The sequence below is a fragment of the Gossypium arboreum genome, chromosome 7, assembly GCF_025698485.1.
Source record: "Gossypium arboreum isolate Shixiya-1 chromosome 7, ASM2569848v2, whole genome shotgun sequence".
Classification (NCBI taxonomy): domain Eukaryota; kingdom Viridiplantae; phylum Streptophyta; class Magnoliopsida; order Malvales; family Malvaceae; genus Gossypium; species Gossypium arboreum.
The window spans coordinates 77,155,870-77,173,673 of NC_069076.1; the positions used below are offsets into that span (position 1 = coordinate 77,155,870).

Below are 17,804 nucleotides of genomic sequence, written 5' to 3' on the forward strand. Positions count from 1 at the left end.
TGAGTTTGTCAATATCCACCCTTTCCATCTGTAAAGTTAACCTCATCATTCATCGCATAACCAAAACACCAACTATACGCGTTTTAACTATTTCCCATTCCTTTCCTCATGCACTGACAAATGCACAAAGTTTTTCAACAACCCAACTGATCAAGATATTTCCATAGCCCATATGGCATATTTTATTTTAGCATAAACCATTTGTAGAGAAGGAAAAATAACACCAATCATGAAATGAATAAAGGTTAAGAAAAAATTTACAAAAAGGATTCAAGTTGGAATACCATGAACATATATGCAAGGGAAAAAAACAACGAATAACTCACATTATGAACAAATCGAATACAGTGTATAATGGATGCATTTGGAATTTTCAACAAATTATCACCACCTTCTAATTGTCCCCTCATTGTATATTTTGGATGCTGCGTGTGAACACTACTGCACGCACAGGCTATAGAGATACAAAGGGTGAGAGAGTGTCTGTGCGTATGACGTATAAAATTATGTGCTTGGTGTTTCAACAGGTCCGGGCCGAGCATTTAGCAGCGGCTGTAGAGCTTTGACAACGATGCTCATATTTGGCCGAAAATCAGCTTCATATTGCACGCACAATGCAGCAACAGCAGCCATCTGCAATAAAAAATAAAATAAAATGTTTTAGGAACAGATAACATTTAACATTCAGTGGGTGCAAACTCTTCTTTTCTAGGAAACAAGAATACCATATTAAAATGTATTTTAATCCATAAATAAGCATACCTGAAAATTTAGAGAAGAAATGTTACAGAGAAAATATGCTAATAAAATGATAATACCAGGTGCAACCAAACATAATTATACCTTAGCGACAGCCTTGGAAGGATAATCTCCCCCTAGTCTTTGATCAACACACTGCCTGACCTTGTCTTCACTAAGCCTTGGTGTAGCCTAACACAATTGAAAACTCCTATTAGTCATCATGTCTAAAAAGTTTGAAAATGAAACATGGGCTGGATGTTAGAAAATGATTAGCAGAAAAAGTACCCATGTCACAAGACTTTGCTGCCCACGGGGTAAAGTATGATCAACAGGTTTTCTCCCAGTTAGAAGCTCAAGCAGCACGACACCAAAGCTGTATACATCGCTCTTGGCATTTAATTGACCTGTCATTGCATATCTGCCAACCACAAGTACAGAACAGTCATGTTCAAGGCATTCAATCTGAAATCAAGCTACATAGAAAGGAGAGTTGGGATATTAAACTTAGGCTTGTTCCATGAAATATTTTACTAATCAAATGAGAAATTATGCTACTTTAGATCCAAAGAGCAATTCATGATTGCTTTGTGAAATATCATGTTATATGATGTCCACCAGCTAAGTTTGTCTTAAGCCGCGTGTTATCAAAAACCAAAAGAGATTTGAAAAAGTAAATATAATAGATGATAGTATGAAAATAATCCACATTACTTACTCAGGAGCATGATAACCAAAGGTTCCAAGTACACGAGTGGAATGAAGACGAGCTGCCATATCAGGAGCCTGATTTGATAAATCAAAGTCAGCAATCTTTGCCACATCATCGTCAAATATTAGCACGTTGCTGGACTTAATGTCACGATGAATGATGTGAGGATCAGCCTTCTCGTGCAAGTATTCAAGCCCTCTCGCAGCTCCAACAGCAATTTTTACTCTCTGGGCCCATGTCAGAACAGGGCCAGGCTGAGCTCCCTTAACACCTTTTCTCCCTGCATTAAAGGAATGACAATGTTGCAATATTAACAGCATCACATGCAAAAATAGCAACCAGATACTTTCTTTCCAAAAGAACAAGAAACTTCAATTAAATTCTATAATAGCATTACAAATAGATCCATGCTTCAAGCATTAATGCACACAATGGTTTTCAACATTGTGCAACTGGCGCAACAAATCAAGCTACCATCAGACATACCATGGAGAATATCATGCAGTGATCCATTTGATGCAAACTCATAGGCAAGTATACGGGAGCTGCCATCAACACAGTAACCAAGCAATTGAACAAAGTTTTCATGTTTCAACCTTGATACCATAGAAACCTGAAAACCATGCATCAATGGATATAAATCTGAAACTCTAAAACTAATATCAAGATGCAGAGTAATGCAATAAATTATAGCTGAGAATTGAACCTGGGACAAAAACTCATCATCAGGTTGCTTGCTGGCATCTAACTTTTTGATTGCTGCATGCTGCCCACTTTTAAGGACCCCATAATAAACTCTTCCATAGGAACCTTCTCCAATTAAAGAATTTGTACCGTAGTTATCTGTGATTTCTTTCAATTCTTCAGCTGGAATAACAGGGACTTCAATAGGCTGAACCTTCACAGTTTGAGCACTCTTTGATGCAGTTTCAGAAGTCTGGTAACCTCCATCGTTTCCTAATTGGTCAAAATCAACCCAGATTACAGCAGTAGATTTAGTACAGCCAAAACAAAGCATAGGGAACCATAAAATGCAAAAGAAAACGATATGAATAAACATGTAACAAGTAGAAAAATAAATTAGGCAGGAAAATTAATAACATATATATATATATATCCTGCAAATACAAATCTAAAAGCATAATGAAACTAATAAACAATTTAAAACTAAACTCCGACTAACTATGGGCATAAGCATCAAAGGAGCTTATACCATCTTAGTTATCATGATTCATTCAACTAGTTCACTATATTGATGATGCAGAAATACAAAAGTCAAATATTATCAGCCTTGATGTGAATTTCAACCACAGGATTACCTGCTGCATGTTTAACAACGTATTGACCTCCATTATCAGCGGCTCTGTGGATGTCATCCTCTTCACAACAGCCAAAGCAACTCATAGTTCCTCTTGCGAATTATCTCTAATTTGCAAGATCCAAATCTAGGAATTCAAGGAAGAATATCTGTTGAGTACAAATATCAAAAAAGAAAAACAGATTTTTTGTTAAACCAAAGAAAAAAAGGATTGCTTGTATAGAAACTGCAAACAAACAAAATGCAAATACGCAGAGCACAAATATTGGGTTAGATAGATGAAAGCAATTTCCAGGAAAAAACTGCAGAAGTAAAATGCATTTAGTTTTTTCACAATCTGCTAGTTTGTAGACCAGATATTACAGAACTGGAAGTCTTTTCATTGTATCCATGTGGAGAACTTCTTTAGTCTTGCAAACCAGATAACATATCTTGTTATATAACATTTTTCCTTGAATCAAATAACATGCTATAAAGCAGATTCCCATTTCTTTTGCATAAAAGCAGAAAGAAATGAAAGGAAATTAAAAAAAAAAAAAAAAAACTATTCCAGGTATGCATATGAGATCAATTCCATAAATTCATGAAATTGCGGCATTTCATTCTCACACATAATATCCTATGAAATGAGAGGTGTGTTGTGTTAAACTTTCATTGGGTTAACAAAATGCAGCCTGGCATACGCAAACATCAAAAGAAACCACAGGGCAGTATTGCTCACAATCAACTTGAAATCATTGGAAACAAAGTTTGGTAAGGCTTTTAGCCACAACAACTTTTCATAAAACGAAAATACCCAAATCTACAATTTCACCCGCTTTAAATACCTAAAAGTTCCCCTACTACTTAAAATCGATATATTATGAGAAATTCTATTCAATAAACTCCCCCCAGTCAAACGAAGCACAGATATCCAAGTTAAATCACTCTATCAAACAGATCAACCACTCACCAAATGTATAGCTTTTAAGGTTACGCATAAAAGGCCAGTCAAACACAGCATTCAACAACCATTTTTTTTTATCACAGTTTTAAAAAATCAAACAGTTTCGTGAGTGCCGAAAATCACCTAATTACATTGACCCGTTTGCATGTCAATCAAAAGCATCCAAACGAAAATAATATATATACACATCCGTATAATGGAAATACCACCTGAAATTTGGGGACGATGAAGTGAAGCAATCAGTTCAAAAAGAGACTCTGCCTATTAGTTGAGCTGAAGATCTGAGACGGTGAAGCCGGCGAAAGGTGGTTAGGTTAAGAGAATCGAGAGTGCGTACAATAAAAGGGAAAAATCAGTCTTGACTTTATCGGTAGTTGCCTTGGATTGTATTTGAAATTATTTTTCAAGCTTTTTTTTTTTACGTTATTACTATTATTACTTTTGATTTTTGTTTTCCTTTTTCTTGCTCTTTCTACACTGAGCTAGCCAGACTTGATTTCCAATTCCACCAGGGTTGAATTTTGAACCGAGCTGTAAATTGAAGTGGGAGGTGTTCAAAGCCCACCGAGTTGGGTTACGTGTCATTTTTTTATTGGATTGAATTAAAAAAAAAAAAGAGAAGTTGCTAGAGAAAATAAAAAGTTTTTGAAGCTATCTTCCAATGCCAGGTCAGCTCACGTGAGCTTCAACTTGGTCTCTCACTATTTTAGGAATAATTTAATTGTTTTAATTAAATGGACCGTTACATATTTATAAAAATTAAAACGTTAATTCAATCAAGTCCTAAGAAATTAAACTAATTTTGTTGACGAAATCATCGCTTTTGAAATGATAAAAAGCTATGCTTTCTCCTTTCGGTGATTATTGGCATTTGGCAGTAGTCAAATGTATGATTCTAATATGAATTAATATTAAATTTTATCTCTTAATATATTTGTTTTATTTTTATTTTTAACCATATTTAAATATTGAATATATTTGGTACCGTAGAAATCTTATGTTTTATGCATGTCACATTTTCAAGTTAAAACGTACACATTTAAAATTGTTAATTCGTTTTATTTCTTAAGAAAAAAAACTTAATTTGGTATCCGACTAACAAAGAAAAATATTTTAAAAATAAAAATTTTAATTATTATTTTGTACTAATTCTAAATGGTGTAATGTAAAGTTCACTCGGAACATCTCTCCTAAATCATTTTGGATTCCATACGCAATTTGTTTAGAAAAGGTATAATTTAATTCGCCTTTCAACTTTATAAACAACAGGTGATTTTATTTTTCGTCAAATCCAAATTAATTATTTTTAAGAAATTTTAAAAGATTCAAAAGTATAAAAATTATTAAAAGAGTATAAAATTATAAAAGTATTTTTATTTTTAAAAAATTAAATGTTATTGTGGCATATCGTAGATTGCCACATCAACAAAGTTAACAGCCATTAACTTTTTTATCATTTGATGCTATTTGACAAACAATACAAGTTTAATGATTAAAAGAGACGAAAAAATTAAGTGAAAAACTAAAAGATTTTTTTTTAATAAAGTTGAAGCCAAATAAATCATTATATCTTTAGAAAAATCATTTTTTAAAAATATACATTTATTATAGCATTGTATTAATACCAGTATTTATAGATTTTTTAAGATAAACTGCACAAATAATCACTCAATTATAAAAATTATCATTTTAAGTACTCAAAATAAAAAAATTATAATTTAGGCACCTCCATTGAATAGTTTATTCATTTTAGTCATTTCCATTAAAAATTCTAACAAAAATATGACAAAATATTTTTTTTACACGTGGACCAATCATTAAATATCACATATTACAATTTACTATGTCATAAGTGTTCCATGTCACTTTAAAAAATTAAAATATAATCTTCTCGATACTAATTACTAACCAAAATAAAAAGAAAACAACAATTAAATAGTTGAAGTACCCTAAAAATCCAAATGTCATCTTCTTCCCGAAATTTTAACTTAGAAATTCAAAAAAAGTTAAAAAGAAGAATAGGATGAACTAATAAATAACAACCTCAAACACGACCTTCATCCAAACAAACTTTTACAAATTCAGATTAGCCCAAAAGAAGCATTCCTTTTTTTTTAAAACACTATTTCTTGATTTCTCTTGCTTTGAAAAAAAAAACCCATTTATTCCATCGATTTTTATTTTGGCTTTAAATAAAAAGAAAATTCCTGAGAGATTTGTAATTGAAATTTTGGATTCTCTCCAACTTATTTTTGTAAGAGCTTCATATTCAATTTCTTAAACTCATTTCTTCTCCAACAACAAATATTTAAAGAAATAAAGTAAAAGAAACCCAAAAATTTTGTTTGGGGAATAAAGGGAATAAAGATTAAAACTTTACTGAAAATAAGAAATGAGTTTTGAAGGAAATATGGATATAGGAACTGAGCTTAAAGAAGAAGAGTTGAAGAACAAGGAAGAATTAGGGGAAGGGGAGAACTAGGGTGGTGTTTTAGAAAAAGGAATCAATCTCTTTGCAAACAAAAAACGACAGTATATTTTGTGTTTGAAAGAGAATATTTTTCAACAAGTTTACAAATTAAACAAGATTGAAACTTGAAAGAGAAAAAAATAAAACAATAGTAGTAGCCAAATTTATTAAAACAAATCAAAGAAGAGAAATCTATGGATTTGGAATTGGTGATGAAAAATTGGGAATGTAAAAGAAAAACATATTTTTAAAAAAAATTAAGGAACTTATTTTTTTTGAACAAAATTAAGGACCTTATTTATATTAAACAATTGGGGATAAAATGATCTGAGTGGCTGAAATTTTAGGGTACTTTAGTCTTTTTAAAAAATAAAAAATTTATTTAAGGGTACTTTAATCTTTTTAAAAATAAAAAATTTATATGTGGTAAGATTTAAGCTCATACTATTTGTATTAATAAAACATTAATTTTACCACTTAACTAAAATTTTATTCTACTCTTATTTATACATTTTAATTTTATTATGCATACTTTATTATTTCCATCAACTGTATATCATGTATTTACATGTTTAAATTATATTTTACTCACAATTGAATTTATGTTTTTCATTTTAATATCATACATATCGATATATTATTATTAATTAATTTTAAATAACATGTTTAATTAATTATTATATGTTATTTTTAAATACACCTCTACACTCTAAATAGGTAGTTTCCATATATATTATATATTTACCTCATATAGTTTCCACATATATTATATATTTACCTCATATTTATAAATTTCAATTTTAACTATTTCTCTGAAACTAAAAGTAAAAAAAAAAATTATTACATTTGTGAAGAAACATTATGCAACATTTTTATTTAATTTTATTTGTTTTATTAAAACTTTTAATTATTTTTTTTCAATTGCGTTTAAAATTGATTATTTCTCTAATATTTGTTTTATTTAATTATTAAATTAATATATTTTTCATATTTGGTTCAATAAAAATGTTGAATAAAACTTATAGCAAAATGTATTATTATAAAATTTAAAATATACCTAAATTACACAAGTAAAAATTAGTTTAATTACTTCTTAAAAATTAGTTTAATTTTATGATAAAAAATTAGTGAAATTTTAATTTTGTTAATTCTACAAACAATATATTATATAAAATACAAAATATTATTTAGTTAGATAAAATTTATCATTTACGTTAATAGAATATACTTTTAACAATTAATGAAATTTATAACATACTAATAAATTTCAATAAAGTGAAGTAAACGATTTTTTTTTTATATTTATATTATTTATTGAGTTATACTCATTTGATAACTTAATTAGGAAAAGACTAAAAATCATTTTTTAAACAATATTAGATATTACAATAATGGTGTTTTTATTTTTATTTTTATATAAAATATAGAATTTAAACCAAACATAAATCTCATTATTTGAAATAAAACATTAAAATGAAAATATAGAAAATAGAAAATTATTATTTCTATCATATTTTCAATTTTTAAAATGAAAAATAAAAAAATATTTAAAAAAGCAAAAGGAAGTTAAGCTTTTAAATTTCGCTAGCATCTGGTGTGTATGCGACAGTCGCATCACCGGTTATCCCCTTCTTAATCTTTTCTTTCACGTGAATCAACCATCCACCTGTATTGAATGCCAAATTCATTGTTGTGATACCCATACTTTTGTTATGCTAAAAGACACTCATCTTTTTGTTAAAGAAAAATTAAAAGTGGTATTAGGTATGGGGCAATCAATCAAAAAATAATGGTGGTTTGGAAATACTGCACAATTTTACTTATTAAGTCATTTCCATTTTTGCTTCTTCTTTTTTTTCTTTTTTTTTTTTTTTATCTTTAAGAATGGGAGATTTTATCACAAAATGAAGGTAAATTTAATATATGAATTAATAATTTATTCTCTTATAATTATTATATTTTTCAAACCAATTTATCTAGTTCAAAACTAAATATAATTTTTAATATTGTATATGTCATGGATATTGTTTTCTTTTCTTATGATTTTAACATGTGTTTTTTAATTAAATTTGTAATCAATCACGAGTTTAAAAAACATTTGACTTAATGAAAATATATTTCATTATTTATTATATAACAAATTTTATCATTTTAAATATATTTTATCATTTATAAATTTATCATATTTTTAAATAAAAATTCTATTTTATTCAAAAGTACGGTTAAATGAATTTATTTGATCATAAAATTTAGAAATCTCAAAATTACACTTTATCCAATATGCAATTTGATACTTGAACATTAATTTGGTGTTATTATATACAAAAATTTTGATTGTGATTTAAATATATACATGAACTTTTTATTTTAATTCAGTTATATACATTTAAGGAATTAAAAATATAATTATTTATGTATGTGATATATAAATGTAAAGTGACATAATATTAATAATTGTGTTAATAGTTTGTAAAATTTAAGTTAAATTAAAATTTATGTATAAAATTACATAAAATCAAATTTCATATATAACATTACACATTAACTAAAGTTTATGTGTAATTTTTCAATTATCTCTAAGATTTGTCAGACTCATCTATTACTTGTAGATTAATGAAAAGTTAAATGACAAAATATTAACTTAATATTAAATATCAAATATAAAATATTAATATGATAAGTAACTTTTTACTGCATATAATTTTTTATATAATCTAATAAATAAATTGTATATACAACAATTTCATTTTTATATTGTATAGTTTCTGCTAACTATCTTCTACGATTTATTGACTACTAAAAAAGTAAGAGCAGATAATATTAATTTAGAAACGTTCATATTTTTAAGGGTAAATTATTAAAATAGTTACTTTTATTTGTTTCAGGTTACATTTTAGTTACTTATATTTGAAATGTTACGTTTTAGTCACTTACGTTATCGTGTTGTAACATTTTAGTCACTAAATGTTAATTATTGTTAACGGTGTAATAGTAAGCTGACGTGACACGTTAAATCATCATTTTAAACTAAAATTTTAGGTTAAATTATACAATTAGTCCCTATATTTTTTTTATTTTAAGCAATTTAAATTTTTTTCTTTTACGTTCTTTGAACTTTCCTATTTTTTCTTTATTTTCCATTCTCTTATCCTTCTCTTTTTGTTCTCCTCCATTGCCCATTTCTTTTAATGTAGTTTTTCTATGTTTTCCATTTGTTAAAACTAATCCCTATACTTTTATTTTTTTGAACAATTTAATTTTTTCTTTTTATTTCTTTATTTTCATTTTCTTCTTCCCCTTTATTTTTCTCTCTTCTCTTATTCTTCACTACAAAAACATAATCTTTGCCTACCAAACAAACCAAGTTCTTGTTTCTTTCGCATGATTCCTAAATTGAATTTTACTAAAAAATCGAATATCAATCATTATTAATCAAATCTCGATTTGAATATAAACTAATTTTAAAATTAAAATTGGATCTAACTAACCAATATAAAAAAACCCTATCCTTAATCAAATCTAAACATAAATTAAATTCTTTATATTCAAAACAATTTTTTCCTGTTTCCAAACTTTTATAGAAACGTGTAGATTATTCCTTTCCTTTTCTTTTATTTTTTAACGAATAAAATTAAGCAAACGATAAAATTGATCTATGGTGGTCGTTTTAGTCATTGAGAGTGTAGAGCTCGTTTGAATAACTCGTGAAACAACATAGTTTCGAGAGAGTGAGATTGTTGTAGGTAAGATAAATAAGGTGGTCGTGGGGGTTGGTTAGGAGGTTAAGGGAATGAGCTTGAGAAAGTTTGTTGAGGGTGGATTGCCATAAGTCACAACTGGCGAAGTCTTCGAGTGAGGTGAGCTTGTGGACTAGGTCATTGAAAGATCCAAATTGGTTCGTTAAAACGGTGATGAATGATGAGGGTTTATAATTGTGAGGTGAGAATATGCGAAACAAGTTTTATTTTGGTTTTGGCTTTAGCCTTTTCTTTTTCATAAAAATAAAAAAGTTCTAAGAAATGGAAAACATAGAAAAACTACGTTAAAAGAGATGGAGAAGGGAAAAAAACAGAGGGAGAAACAGAAGAGAATGAAATATATATATATATATATATATATATATATATATATATATATATAAAAGAAACCTAGAAGAACATCAAAAGAATTAAATTGCTCAAAACAGAAAAATATAGAGACTAATAGTATAATTTAACCTAAAATTTTTGTTTGAAATGATGATTTAACATGTCATGCCAGCTTATCGTTATACCGTTGACGACAAGTAATAGCTCTGTGACTAAAATGTAACTTGAGGTAAATAAAATGACTATTTTAATTAATTTATCCTATTTTTAATATTGTACAAATACTTTGATTATAATTAGAAATTATTTTATTATGGTAATATTCCAATTATAAAAATAATTAATATATTTTAATTATTATAAATTTAAATAGTATTACTTTGCAATGTAAATAAAACTAACATTAAACAAATCGTTTGTAACGTAACGTAACATTCGAAATTAGTTGATAATAAATATACTTGTTAATTTAATAATTCTCTTATACTTTACCATAAAGTTAATAAAATATGGGTATCACTTTACAAGTTGTTATATCTAAATAAGACTAGAATTATATATGAACAACACTAAAATTAATTATTACAAATTTAATTTTAACAATTTCAAACATTTTCTTTTTAAAATAAATAGGATAAGAGGGTGGGTTAAGCTTCAATTCACAATTCAATAATAACATAAAAATTTTGGCACTGTTCAACAAATACAATTATCTTTGATTTTCTAATGATTAACGAGTATTAATCATTTAATAAAATGACTTCTGTGATTAGATTATCATATTCACATGAAAACAATATAACAATCACTATCTAAAAGATTCATATAAATATATATTTCTTTAAAAGCAAGTGAAAACTAATTACATGTCTTATTATATAATATTATATACACATACTTAATTACTAATCTATAGCTACACATGGCCAGCGTGAAGGCAGAACAATTTTTAGACTGAATAAAATTTTAATTTTTATGATTTATATTTTTATAATTTTAAATGATTAAATTAAATTTTTATAATTTTAAGAGGGCTAAAGACAATTTTATCTTTACTAATTTAAAATTTTAAAATTTTCTAAAAGACCGAAATAATAATTTTCTATTTCAAAGGGCTGGCCCTGCTAGCCCCTAGATTTGTCTCTATAGGGGCTTGCAATTTGCATTGACCAATAGTAATAGTCAAAGGAGAAATTATTAGAGTTAAAGAACTCAAAGCTGCAATTAAGGACAAATTCAAATAGACAATATGTTTATTTATGATTAATATAAAAATAACGATTATAATAAAATTAAGTATTATAATATAAACAAAAAAATTAACTAAACATATTATATCATAACCTACCATCCATTCAAACTCACACTAAATAATATATAATTAGTATATGATCGATTAGTCAAAACAATCTCAGCAACGCTGCAAAGACTGTCGATGTGGCCCTTTTCATTGCATGGGCTTAAATTCTCTAATTTTTTATTGATTGATTAATTTGGAAGGAAAAAGGGCGCTTTTTACTTCTAGCAGCTTTACTGCTTCTTCGGGTAATAAAATATCATTTATTATGAGACAATCATTGCTGCTAGCGAAAAAGCAATATTCAAATTAATTAACCAAATGATTGCAATTATACCTGATCTATGACAACATCTTCACATGAAAATTGTTGTCTTCGCTAGAACAAAAAGAAAAATTATATTTTTAATATTGTACCTCTGACAATATGATAGTCCAGATTTGTTTTCGTATACTTTTTATGTGCACCATAAAAATTATTTAAAATTTAGTGTAGATTATTTGTCTGAAACATTATAGTGTATGATAAACAGAAGCGCTTGATTTGTTGATGTCAATTACACACATAATGCAAATAAACTTGAAGTAATTTGCTGGTTTAAACGCGATTAAAAGTGCTTGAAGAAGTGGTAATACTAATGTTTGGGTCATCCTGTTGGCCCACTTACGTTGCACATGTCCGATCCTGAGGCTGACAAGACTTGGCCTGCAGCTCTAAGACTCAGCCACAAGACCACCTGCGGACTCCTTGACCTCCCACAAATCTCTTTCACCTTGTTTGTGGAAGTCAAAGTTAATGCAAGCTGGCTTCTTAATTGGTCTGGTAGGTTTGATATGTTTTGCTTCCTACTCGGTTCGCTCCAGGACATTATTGAGTGCAGATGCACAGTCATAAACCATATCCGACTGCTTTCTTTTTAGAAAGCGATGAAGCCTAACTACCGCATGCCAATTTTGTAAATGTCAAGGAGTTTACCCTAAATTGGGATAACTACCACATGCCTTCTACGTTTTTTCGGAGCAATACAAAAAAATAGATTATTTATTGAAATAATATGAATTTTTTTATCAAAATAATATTAGAGATGCATGAATGTCTCAAATCGATATAGTGGTTGACGATTTGAGGTTCAAACTGATGTATCTAGTGTGTTAGAAATAGACAGGACATCTTAGAATTCTAAATTGGTAGTCGACATACCAATTTGGATTTTAAATGGCTTGTCATGTCGGTGCAAGTGTAATAGAGATTCTCTGCTGCCTAAGAAACTTAAATCAAGCAGCCATCATGCCAATTTGAGCTCTCTAGGTAATAGAGAATCTCTACTCCTTATTGTCCAACATAATTAAATCCTATTGTCCGACATGATTAAAGGTTGAGAATTCTAAACTTACCACACACAAGGGTGTTTAAACCCCCCCTTTTTTTTTTAAAAGAATTTGCTTCAAAGTGGAAAAAAAATTGATAGTTGTGGGAAAAAAAAGTTAAAAAGAAGTAAAAAAAAAAGAGGAGTTAACAATGTTGAAAAAAATCTATTTATTTAGATATCAAAATTGTTAGAAGATAGTTTTGTTTAGGGAGGATTAATATTTCAAGCGCCCAAAACTAGTTATTAATTATTTCATAAAGCATAATAATAATTATTATTATACATAGATTTAAATTTTAAATTTTAAATTTTTAAGTAAAAACTAATTTACATAGAAAATATAGGAAATTGTAAATGATATATTTTTTCAGCAAAATGGAATTATTAAAATAAAAAGAATGGAAAATCATAAATGTTATTTTGGCCTTTTCCTAAATAATATAGAAAAAAATTAATATACCTAAATAATATGAAAAATTTATAAATGTTATACATAATTAGTGAGTTATCATTGTATTAATTGGTGGTAGTAATTTTTCTTTCAAGATTGAAATTAGAAGAGTCAAGTTCGAGAAAAAGATGTAATGACTTTTTTAGTTAAATTAGAATAGTGGTTTCAGGACTACAAATCTAAAGTTAAAATAATTATTTTATTATTATTTTGAGGTCTATAGCGTGATTGAATGATTGTGTGAAAATTTTGTTAAGAAATTTTATCGTTCTAATGCTTAATTTTATAAAAAGGACTAAATCGCGTAAAGTGTAAAACTTGTGTTCTATTAGCTAAAGGTATTTAATAGCTATGGAATATTAAAGTAAGGGTCCTTAAGTAGTAATTAGCCCATTTATATAGCTAATGGACAAAGATGGACATCTTTTAATGGCTTGGAAGGTTATTTAATTAAGGTTAAATATGTAAATTAGTTATAAATTAAAATTAAGTAAAATAAAACCAAAATTTCTTTGTCCATCTTCTTCCTAACCAAAATTAGAGGATTTCGAGTTTTTTGTTGATCATGCGACACAGAAACTCCATGGATGATGCTTGAAGGTTCGACGAAGTTTTCTTGTGCATGTAAGTCATTTTTGATTCGGCTTTTAATGATTTCTATGTTTTTGAGATCGTTGCAGCTTAGTCTAGCTAGCCCAGGGACTATTTTGCAAAAATATTAAAGGTTTAGGGTCTTTCCATTGATGAATATAGTTATATTTTGATGTTTGATGATAGAAAATGTATGCTTGTTGTTAGATAAATAACATTTGTCAAGTGATTTTTGATAAAATTGTCATTTAGGGATTTAATTGAGAAATGTAGAAATTTTATGGTTAAATTGTGAAATAAATGAAAAATATGGGCTGATATGGTAATAATAGAAATTCGGCTAGCGTGGGTAGGGACCAAATTGCATGAATTTGTCTTTTTATAAGCTAAGAATGAAATTGTAAAAATGTTGAAATATTAGGGGCAAAAGTGTAAAGTTTCCATAACATGCAGTTTGGGCTAAATTGAATAAAATGATAATTAAATAAGTTAATTTTGATTACATATAGATCAAGAAAAGTGAAATTCGGATTTAGATCGGGGGAAAAACAAAGTGTTGGACTAATCGACTCATTTTTTCGTTTTAGCGGTCGAGGTAAGTTCGTATGTTAATAAGCATTAATATAATTGTGTTTTCAAATGCTTTATTATTGAATTAATTGTGAATACGACCTTACGGACATGTTCGACGACAATTCGGTAATGAAAAATCCCGGTTGAACCTTAGGAATAGATTAGGATACAAATGACATGTCATTAGGGGTTATGTGATTTGGGTGCTGGTTCGTACGTCCTACCGGTGGTTGAGTTATTTGGCATGTGTTATGGATTCTTCTCAGCTTGTGTGAGCAGCACCGTGTAGCTTCGTCATGACCTTCAGCTTGTGTAAGCAGACCCGTTGATAGCTCTAGAGTGAGTATTATATGTGATATGAGATTGAGATAGCTTCGACTATGTATTGGCACTTAGGGTGCGAGATTCCCAAGTATCTGATAGTACTCCGAATGATTCAACGGGTATATCAAAGATATGAAATGGTGAGAAATAGATATGTATCAGTACAAGTATGTACGAAAACTATATGAGCATTGAAACTATGAAAGTTATGAGATCTTGATTAATTATGTGATTGAATATATGTTAATCTTATAATTACATGATTTTGAAGTATACTATGTTATATTATTTGAATGGTGATTAAATGGTGAATTTTACTTATTAACTATACGAGCTTACAAAGCTTTATAGCTTACTTTGTTTACATTTCCATTGTTTTATAGTGAATTTCAAAGCTAACTCGGATTGGGAGTCGTTAGAGATTGCATCACACTATCGATCTTCTATTTTGGTACTTTTGAGCTTATGTTTTGGTTATATGGCATGTATAGGAATTATGGTCATTTTGGTTTACGGTTTGGTAATGAATTTAGCCATTTGATTTTGGCTTGTAAATGTTAAGTGTTTGGTTTTGCGTATAGCCATGAGAGTTGGCTTATTTTGGTATATTTGGTGATGTATATATTTGTGCAAATGGCTTTTTGTTGTGTGATTGATAATTGCCATTTTATATGCTTGTTGTGAATTGGTATTTGGAGTACCATATGGTTGAATTTTGATGAATTGTTGTGCATGTGATTAGAAGTAAGAAAGTATATATATGAAGTTAACTAGTTAAGTGAATTGAAAATGTGAGTTTGGTATAAAATTGAATAGCCTAATATGGTACTTCTGTACCTTGTTTTTTTTGGTATGGAAATGGTATGAATTAGACTTGTTTAAGGTTGGTTTGAATGCCTATTTATACCATGTTATATGCCAATTGGTTTGGTGTAGGTGTGTGCAAATTTGGGTGAGAAAGATGGCTTGGCAAATAGCCTATTTTTGTCCACAAGGGCAGAGACACGGGGGTGTGTCTCAGCCGTGCGTGACACATGGTTAGGTGACACAGCCGTGTAACACCCCAAACCCGACCCAGACGTTATGACCGGATCCGACATGCCACATCGAAGCGTTCAAAACATTTTATATTGTTGATCCAGAAAAAAACTTACTTAGTGTTTTAAAAGATAATTTCATTATAGGTTAAAGTGATTGGAAGCTGTGCACCAGGTAGGAAATTGGAAAAATTGGACTGCTTAAGTACCAAGCTCCCTTCGGATCCAATCCTAGACATGCATACCGCCATTGCCACACCTTAACGTCATGGATATTTCTAGGAAACCGATTTGATTATGTCATTTTAGGAAAAGTGATTAATTTTGGAAAATACTTTCATTGTAAAGCTTTGCTTGTTGTCGTGTTATTTTGAAATCAATTGTTGTTTTTGAAAACGCGCCTAAAGCTATCCAATTTCAATAGTTAAAATAAGTAATACCTATCTTAGTAATACATATTAAAACCATAAAAAATAATTAAGCGGCCTTATTACATTTAAAACCCAAAACTTCAAACGTAAATAAAAGGATGTCCAGTTCACGGAAGAAAATCAAACTTTCGAAGCGGTGGCCACTCAAATTCCCTCACAGACTCCAAGCCCACTATGGTTGGGGATTACCGCGTGGATGAAAATAAAAGGGTGAGTTTGGGGAAACTCGAGTGTAAATTAACCCAACCATAGCCTATATCACTCAAACCACGAAATAGAATAAGTTGGCCTTAGCCTGAATGAATTGAAATAAAGCCCATAGGCCCATAATGAACGAACAAATATTACATGTTTATGCGAAACCCAACCCAGATTCATCCATAACACCCCTGCATCACCTTACACCATGTGGGGAGACTACTCGACCCACCCAACCGCTACACACCACAGAAATCGTAGCGAGGCTGCCAGATACTGTGACAAAGTCACCAGATACAGATATTGTGGCAGAGCCACTAGAACAGATATATGTGGTAGAGCCACCAGATCAGATAATTGTGGCATAGCCACCGGGACAGATATATGTGGCAAAGCCACCAGATCAGATAATTGCGACATAGCCACCAGGACGCTTCCTCCACAATATAACCCATGTCCCCATGCAACAGATATATAATCATGGCATACATCATACAGAATCAGATCGTCATGCTTTTCAGTCAAAATTAACCCTAGGGGTATAACGGTAATTTTGTACCTAAGGGTATAACAGTAATTTTCCATACATAGGGGTATTATAGTAATTTAGCTGCTTTTAGGGTTTTCATGCATATCCTAACTATTTACGTACTATCAGAACACTTACCGTGCATACTTACAGAATTGGGCCCGTTGGCCCATGAACCCGATCTTTGGCCCATTAAGCCTAAATTATCAAAATGTATGAAATCGCAGCGTCTTGCGTTTATTACTTTAGATTACCAAATATACAAACCCAACTATCTTACGAGCATTCTTTTCAAAATTCCCAAAATACCGACTTTTCGGCATTTCGGCTTTTCGGCTTTTGCCAATCTAGTCTATGAGAGGGTGTCAGTTACACACCTGTTTGCGACGATATGCTGACGAGATCCACACACGAACCGCTTACAATTGGATTACTAACACGTTAATCTAACTATTCAAATACAAACTACGTATTAACCCCTTACAATATTCGGCCAACCACACCTACAGATCAGAGTAAGCTTATAAGAAATCAATAAGCAACTCATTAGCAAATTTTTGTCAGTGTTTACCACATAATCATAATTTCACTGCAAGCTGTCTTCCTGAGCAACAGTCACTAAATCATTTATAACTGGAGCTACGAAACTCCAAATCAAGTGCCGTTAATTTTCCATGAAAATAGACTCATATATCTTATATCCATAAAATTTTCAGAATTTTTGGTTTATC

The 17,804-nt window shown here is 29.4% G+C and overlaps 1 protein-coding gene across 8 annotated transcripts; it reads right to left on the reverse strand.

Annotated features, from left to right (window-relative positions):
- Positions 1-218: 218 nt before the first annotated feature.
- On the reverse strand, positions 219-4,313 carry LOC108457693 (pto-interacting protein 1-like). 8 transcript variants are annotated; one of them, XM_017756768.2, is made up of 8 exons: positions 3,924-4,313; positions 2,770-2,917; positions 2,157-2,407; positions 1,937-2,063; positions 1,457-1,730; positions 1,027-1,159; positions 844-930; positions 219-633 (listed from the first exon to the last, which is right to left on the reverse strand). In XM_017756768.2, the coding sequence occupies exons 2-8, from the start codon at positions 2,852-2,854 to the stop codon at positions 505-507; spliced, it is 1,086 nt and encodes a 361-aa protein (XP_017612257.1). In that variant the 5' UTR covers positions 2,855-2,917; positions 3,924-4,313; the 3' UTR covers positions 219-504. The 8 variants fall into 8 exon arrangements, with proteins under 8 accessions (XP_017612257.1, XP_017612258.1, XP_052886839.1 ...); XM_017756769.2 differs by having other exon boundaries at positions 2,770-2,895; positions 3,924-4,243; XM_053030879.1 differs by having other exon boundaries at positions 3,838-4,243.
- Between the last annotated feature and the right edge of the window lie 13,491 nt (positions 4,314-17,804).